Raw genomic sequence first — 7,974 nt, 5'->3', positions numbered from 1 at the left:
TCAGCAAGCAGCAACAGGTGTGTGTTTAAAAGATTCATCTAAAATTTTGTGTTTCTAAAATTGTCAGTCGGCTGGATAACATAACGAGCAAGAATTCAACAAGATTGGCTGATCTACTTTGCTAAGCCGGCCATTAAAATACTCTTTCTCCCTCTTTCTCGACTCTGTAAATATCTCCGATCGTTTCTAATAAAAATTGCATTTTATTCTTAACGTATTCCTCTCACCAAGGTAATATACGAGTAGTTTCGCGAGATTTGGCATAAAAATGATTATTGCCATCGGTTATAGCAGTTGGAACGTAATAAAGTATTACCTCTCTTTCTTCTTCCAGCTTTCATCTTCCAAGACTAAACTATTCATTTGTTGACAATAACGTCGTCGTTTAGATGTCGTATGGACAGGATGAAGTATCGTGTTACGTTACGACCTCGTCGTGAAAAAATAAATAGTCTCAGGTGCATCCTATTATAAGACGATCAAACCTATAGTGAGGAGAGGGCGCATAGAAGATGCGAAATGTGGTAGGAGATGGAGACGCTACGAAAGAGTGTGTCTGCATGAAACAGCGAGTAGATTGCATCGCGAGAGAAGTTTATGTTGAAAATCAAAACGATTTGACGCGGCTGCGGGACTGCTGACTTCTCGGCTGATTGCGCGGTGACGGTGCCGGTGTTAAGGTCGGCGTAGTTGTGCTAGTGGTGGCGGCGGTGCTTGCGCGCGATGAACGCGATGAATGTTTGCGACCGAATCGAAAGAATCGTCAGAAGAAGATCACCTCCTCCTCTGGCGGTTGCTGCTGCTGCTGCTGCTGTTGGTGCTGCTGCCCGTCCTGCTGGACGGTCGAGCTGTCGTTCGAATCGTTCCCGGTCTCCACTCCCGAGTCTACCGACGTCATGTTTACATTGAAACACGCAACACTACCACCTTGGCTGCTGTGGCCGGACAGCGGCGTCGCCTCTCGCCCCCGCGAGTCCGCAACGTCGTCCATCGGTTTATACACGATCTGTGTCACGTTTGTGTCCCGGATAAGTCGGGAGACTCTACCAGAAAGTCGCGATTCACGTACGTATGCCACAAACGAGCACACCGAACCTCTCGCTCCACTTCCGACGTCCTGATCCCCCGGCCGACAACTTCCTCGATCACCCCTCCCGCCCCTCTCTCTCTCTCTCTCTCTCTCTCTCTTTGTCGTGTTCGCTCGGTTCGCCACTTTCTGTGCCTCCAGCAGCTACTTTCCTTCCTCGCTTCGCAGCATCATCACAACCTCTTCACCGCACCTCACCGCACTTCACCCATAGCTTCACCAATGACCGCGCATGCGTGAAACGGCGTTATCCACGACAAGTATCGAAGTCGATAGGTTTTATACGAACTTCCGCGACGAGTCGAACGATCATTTTTTTTAATGAACTCAAGCTGAATTGGGCTAAATTGGCGATATCGATTAATGCACAATCAGCACGATACGTTTACGGTATTATTTGAGTATAATTTTATTACAACTCGAACTATGAAGATTCGACCACAAATAATTGAATTGTTGCCCGTGCACTTTTTGCACTCACCAGCGTCTTCACTTTCTCTTAATCGTCAACACGCGAGTATATATTTATCTCGTTTTAGGTGCAAAAGTTCTTGGCAGATTTCCAGCAACGATTCCAGCAATTTCAAGAACAATATCTATCGATGAAATTACAATAAAACAAATAGAACCACTAGTTTTAATCCTAACCTGATTTGCCTCGATTAATCGAATATCTCGATCTGATTCGCAGTCTGACCAATCTTCAACGTGTAAACCCGACACGAGCCTCGCTCCGGATCAGCTGCTGCTTCGTGACGTTATGGTTGTTATTTTCTCGAAATCCTCGAACGACGAGCTGCCAGTCAAGGACTCAAGACTTACCGAAAGAGAAGGCGACCGAAAGGAGAGAGACATTTAAAGAGAACCGATAAAGAAGGGAGGAGGAATTGTGCGAAGGCGAAGAAGTGAAGGACACGTCTCCTCTCACGAGAGAGAGCAGCCGCGGGGATATCTCTTGCGATCCGTCCGTCGAATTTCCGAAAATGGGAGTTCCGTCGTCCGCGAGTACGGAAATCAATATACTGAAGGAGATTCATTATTTAAAAAGTAAGTTTGCAACCTCTCGGGGATCGGGCTGGCCTGATCTTTTTCGTAAGTAAAGGCCAAGAGTGGACGCGTGTAGTTCAATCCGTTCAGACGTCGCGTATTTATTGCGAGAGAGTGGCTGCACTTCGTAAGCAAGATGTTAGCGGTACGCTGGCAGCTGGTCAGCGAATTCGAGCAAAATATTGCGACAGATTGGTGCAATATTCTGCTCGAATCAATTGCGTTCGCATTTCGCCACAGAGTAGAGTCTATTGATGTGATCCGACAGCAGATTGTTAAAAGTCGAATCTGTCATTTTCTAGCTATTTGAATGGAATATGTCATTCAAATGATTTACGAATGGTTTGTTTTTGTAGCAAGAGACGCGGTTGACGCAAGCACGTGACACGGTCATTACATCATTACGTCCTTGCTGTTTGACGATGTTTAACAATGATGAAATGATTCGTCGTGTGTTACACGTCCTGTGTCATCTGCGTCCTTTCGGTGCTGGGAATAAACGCAACTGTAATGTCCTGTTTGATTTTATTTATTTGACTTTATTTTTGCAATTTGCCACCATATTCTGTTGATAGATTTCTATACACAAATGTCGGACAAAATTTGTTGACGTAACAGCGCGATGCAAAGTTTCACCTCAGAAAACGTTTCAATGTCGAAAACAAAAATATAATTCTAAACCGCTCTCGAAAACAGTCTGCTAAGACGGTTGATGACGGTAGGATCAGTAGTTGACAGTTGCTGAATTGCGAACAGTTCGATAGTGCATTGATAGTGGTAAATCTTTTATACACAAAACATGCATTGGTCTCTTAAATTAGTTCGTGATATTCTTTACTCTTCAAACATCGGTAAGAATACACTCGTTCTAAACATTTATCGCAACAAGTTGTTCTATTAAGATTAAGATAATAAGCATTTCAAAATTTCTTGCTCTTTACGACAGGCCTTTTTCTCTGTACATTGTTAAGATTCTTATAAAGTAAGAAAAAAAAAGATAATTACAAGAGTTTAAAATAAGAATCTTAATTACCTTAAAATAAGTTAAAAATAAGAATATTAACTATCTTAACTATTTTCTTTTTTTCTTGCTCGATAATATTATTATGAGATTAACTATCTTATATATAATTACAGGTCAGATAGAGCAATACAGGCAAAAGACGCAAACAATTTTACAGTCCAGTGAAAGAACTAATTGTCCGAACAGAAAGTTTAAATTCGTAAAGCCGAAAGTTCAGTCAGATCTGATTTCCGATTCTCCTTTGAATTCTAAAATGTTACCTGAAAGTTCAGATAAAAGTGTACGTGTAGAATCTACATTGCGCGCCACAAATGTTCACGTTAATCCCAATTTTAAGCCACAAAAATCAACCGTACATATCAATCCGAATATCCACGCTAAGCCTTTAATACATGTTAATCCAAAAATAATGCACAACATTTCTAATTCGAATCAAAATCTATTAAACAATGTGAGCACAACAAACACGAATACAACAAAAACAAGCACGGATAACAGCACCGGGCAAGCGAATGTCAAGAGATCTATATATGTTAATCCGACATTACTGAAGAAATTATCCTCTTCGAAAGAAAAATTGACGAATTCTAAAGAATCAGTTACAATAGAACGACCAGTTTGTTCGCGATTGAAGCTTGTGAAAAATATTGATAATCGAAAGGCTTCTCCGAGAAAGACGAATAACTCTAGCATTATACTTTTATCACGTAGAAAGCTCGTGAGAGTATCTGCTACGAAAAGCACATCGAGAACGTCCCCGTTGTATCAACGTAGATCACCAAAATATGCGGAGTTAAAAGATAAAAAGTTCGAGACAACGCAAAAATCCGCGAAAATGAAACCGTTAATGATAAATAATACATTACAGTCCACAAGTATGATATCCAATTCATCAAAATCAAATATCAATAAATCTAATAGTAAATCTAAAGTGACCAAATATAAAATAGACAGAACTGCGTTACACGTATTGAAAGCTAAAGAAGCTGGTCTTTCAGAAATGACGAAAATTGTGTAAGTAACATGTAGCATTATATCTAATAAGTTGTAAAATAAGTAATTTATGAAGTTGGAAAGTTTGCATTGCAGAAACGGCACAAAGAAACTCGTTACTATTGGCGGTATCGTTTATAGGGCTTCCAAAAATAAGTTAATTCGAAGAAACTCTTTGTTGAAACGTATGTTCATCGTAGTCTCACGTTTTATTTCATTATATGCACACTAACACGTGCACTTTCATAATTAATTTATAAACGTGTATTCTCTGTTAATTTTTCCTATGAAAATTCAGGAAAGCGATCAGTCAGTGGGAAGAGTGATAAATTTGTTACTCTTAATAATAAGAAACAACGACTGGGCAAAGAAAGTTTAAGTCACACAACAGAAATGAATAATAGCAGCAAAACAAAATTTACTTACAACGCTGCTGCGAAGGCTACTTATAAAAATAGTATTAGGTACAGTAGTATACATATCATTTGAAACTGTGTACGAAATGGATTCATTCTTATTGATTTTTTATACAAACTTTTTGATTTCCTTTCTAGCAACAAAGCAAAACAACGAAGCATACGAATCCTACGAAATAAAATGCACAAGAACAATCAGCCTTGCTTGATTTTTCAACGATTCGGATCTTGTCCAAATTATAAAAAGGGGACATGTGTCAAACGACATGATAAAAAGCAGGTGTCGCTCTGCAAAAAGTAAGTTGACATTTGAAATATTGAATACATTTACTCTTGTATACTCGTTATATGTTATATAATGTATTGATGCTCTTACAATTAGTCTATTTATATAATCTAAATATTTAGACAGACTTCTGTCAAAGCTATATACAAGATGATTTATTTTAGTTTAATCGGATAATTTTTTGAAAAATAAAGTGACAATCTTTGTTTGTCCATAGAATTGTCAAGATCTTTATTTTTTTTTACTAAAAATCAAATGTTTATTATTAATATTAATATTTTATGAAATTTATTTTATAACTGACATCAAGATATTTTAAAAACACAAATTCTATTTTAATTTAGGTATTTTATAACTAGAAATTGGAAATTCTATTAACAATGAAATTTATTGGTTAATTGCCAGAGTTCTTGCCTCTCATGTTTGATTTTTCTCTTTAAATAACTTTACATTCTTTTCTCGAATATACTATTAGTATCAATACACATTGCATTCTGAAATTGTTATTCTAAAGTCTTCAAGCCCTAATACACAGTATAAGAAATTCTAAAATTCTTTATTTCTGATGAAAGCAAGAATATATTAAATATATGAACTCTCGTGCAATTTTGTTCAATATTTTCAGTTTTCTGCAAGGGAAGTGTTTCTTAAGCAAATGCTCCTTATCTCACGACGTTGGACCTGAGAAAATGCCTACATGCAAGTACTTCCTCGATGGCTGTTGCACAAGAGACGCCTGTCCTTATCTTCATGTTAAAGTCTCTTCGAATACTTCAATCTGCATAGATTTTCTACAAGGATATTGCGCTAAGGGAAATAAGGTAACTGAATTATTTTGTATTTTAACTGATTATTCGTATGGTAGATTATTCACATTTAATATATTATTTACATACATCAAATATAATTTTTTACTTAATTTGCATTATATAATTTAAATTCTCTTTAATAGAAGATTTCAGATATGTGGCTCGCGGGTCGTAAATGAAGTCAATTTTGATATCATATGAGATAGAGATTTTCATGGTAAAACTCAATAAAGGAGACTAATGATGTCCGATTTATTGACGTGTAGAAAGTATGTAGTCATATTAATACATAAAAAATATGTGTTAATTTGACTAGCTGTTTTCTTGCAGCTAATTGATAATTGACTTGTGCGGCTCGCGTGGACATAAGTCTGAACTCACTAATATTAAAAAAAAGGAGAAAAAGATGCTCTAATAAGATCTAAGATTAGATTTAAGATGATCTTTCAATTATAACAACCAGATGCCTTATGCAAATATAAAGGCTCATAATAATATTTTGTAAAACGTAGAGTACTGATTTGTTCTCCTATAGTGCCAACGTCGTCACGAGTATCTTTGTCCTGAATTTAACAAGTCGGGAAATTGCAGCAAAGGTGAGTGTTGTCCTTATCCTCATAAATCGTATTCCTCTAATTCTGAGAAAAACACTAAGTACTTGAGCAAAACGCATGATACGCAAAAATATCATGCTGCACCTGTCGCAGAGGGTAATTCCGAGATCTCAAACTCGGAGGGCAGATTAAGATATTACGAGATAACTGATCGTTTGTCTGAAGAACTTGAGAAAAAGAAAGAAATTCCAATTGTCGATCTTGCAAAGGAAATTAAAATTAACGAAATTAAGCAAGATAAATCCTTAGTCCGAGAAAACAAACGTGAATTAGAGATAACGGTTTATGATTGTAATAACGTAAAGAAAGAGGTTTCTTTTGGCGGTTATATCCCTATTGATCATCTTTAATTAATATTTATACTTATTATCTTTTTTTTTTGGTAAATCTTTTAAGTTGAGTTAATTTAAGATCGTCGAAATTAAATCAATGAAATTATTTTATTCTCACGTAATACATGTTTAGAGATCTCATTTTTAATGATTGTTATATATTCATTACAAAATTATAGATTTTTCATATAATATATTTAAGAACTAAATCATATTTGTTACTGTTTTCTATTTTATAATAAAATATATATTACATTCTATTATAAATAAGTAATTTTCATATATAATCCTAAATGTACGAGTATTCGATATGCTGCGATCAAGTACCAAGTATCGGAATATAGGATGCTTATTATCCCAACGGTCGATTATCTCGGATATATTATAAATACTAATTTAAAGTACAAATTATATTGTAAATATATATTACAAAAAAGTTACCCATAATAAAAAATGGTTTATCAGTTCACAAATTTTTCTTTTCAATGAATTATTTGTAGCAGCAAAATTTTTTATAATAATCTTGTCGTGTACTTAATTATTATCTTATATGAAGTCTTTGAGTCATATTTTCATTCTACATATGTATGAAAAATGTGAAATATCACAGAAAAACCTCTTACGGAATCTTCAGCTGGTAAGAATAAAATTTGATTGTATATTTTATGATTGATCAAGCACTTAATGACAAGAATGAAAAGATAACGGCTAGTATAATACTCACACAGGGTTTGGATTTTAAGAAAGATCATGAGTTATGCAAATTGCTAATTATGCAATTTAGTATCTTAATCTGATTCGTATTTTTTATTAGTATTTGTTAGATTTACATTGAATTGAGATTATTATTTACTTGGATTTGTGATTTGACGAGTTGAACAGCTAAAACGTCCGTCGATTAATATAATTTGCTTCTCTTTTGAAGGAGAGTTGGCATAGATCTGCTTGTGAATTTTTTTTTATCGAAATATTGTTGACTTCTCTCGTTTCATTGTTTCATTTTTTAGATTAGATTGGCACGTATTTTTTCATAATAACGAAACTTATGTTGTAACACCCAAATGTACATAAAGTAGAACTAGATTTTATACAATTTTATACGAATAAAATGTTATTACGTACACACACGCGCACACCCGACATGTATTTGTTTATATGTATATATAATCATAAACAAAATTTGTATATTTAGTGTATATTTGGATAAATAAAAATATAAATAGAGAGATTCAAATGTTTCGTATATTTCTTTAGCATAAATAGAATAACATTTATATTAAATATTATGTTAAATATTATCTTTGCATGGCCAGCAGCTATTAAACTATATAACTATAGGTTTTATTAAAAATAGGAAAGTTCAAAT

General features: G+C 35.0%; 2 protein-coding genes across 5 annotated transcripts in view; one reads left to right on the top strand and one right to left on the bottom strand.

Moving 5' to 3' along the window:
- The window catches only part of LOC105454541 (ankyrin repeat and KH domain-containing protein mask), a 4,669-nt gene extending 3,658 nt beyond the window's left edge, over window positions 1-1,011 (bottom strand). The window contains exon 1 of the mRNA XM_011697213.1: window positions 779-1,011. Within this exon, the coding sequence (XP_011695515.1) occupies window positions 779-991 (213 nt within the window). The 5' untranslated portion in view covers window positions 992-1,011. The remainder of the gene's footprint in view (window positions 1-778) is intronic.
- Window positions 993-6,875, top strand: LOC105454499 (zinc finger CCCH domain-containing protein 3). Of its 4 annotated transcripts, XM_011697147.1 has the most exons (9): window positions 1,351-1,477; window positions 1,779-2,134; window positions 2,710-2,985; window positions 3,272-4,172; window positions 4,236-4,336; window positions 4,450-4,615; window positions 4,706-4,864; window positions 5,479-5,674; window positions 6,198-6,875. In XM_011697147.1, exons 3-9 carry the CDS (start codon window positions 2,934-2,936, stop codon window positions 6,624-6,626), a joined length of 2,004 nt encoding a protein of 667 aa, XP_011695449.1. In that variant the 5' UTR covers window positions 1,351-1,477; window positions 1,779-2,134; window positions 2,710-2,933; the 3' UTR covers window positions 6,627-6,875. The 4 variants fall into 4 exon arrangements, with proteins under 4 accessions (XP_011695447.1, XP_011695449.1, XP_011695446.1 ...); XM_011697145.1 differs by lacking the exons at window positions 1,351-1,477; window positions 2,710-2,985 and adding an exon at window positions 993-1,065; XM_011697144.1 differs by lacking the exon at window positions 2,710-2,985.
- The last annotated feature ends 1,099 nt before the right edge of the window (window positions 6,876-7,974 follow it).

Source organism: Wasmannia auropunctata, unplaced genomic scaffold (genome assembly GCF_000956235.1).
Source record: "Wasmannia auropunctata unplaced genomic scaffold, wasmannia.A_1.0 LD335985.1, whole genome shotgun sequence".
NCBI classification, from domain to species: Eukaryota; Metazoa; Arthropoda; class Insecta; order Hymenoptera; family Formicidae; genus Wasmannia; species Wasmannia auropunctata.
The sequence above is the reverse complement of the archived record's forward strand: the minus strand, read 5'-3'. Positions and strand labels throughout refer to the sequence as shown.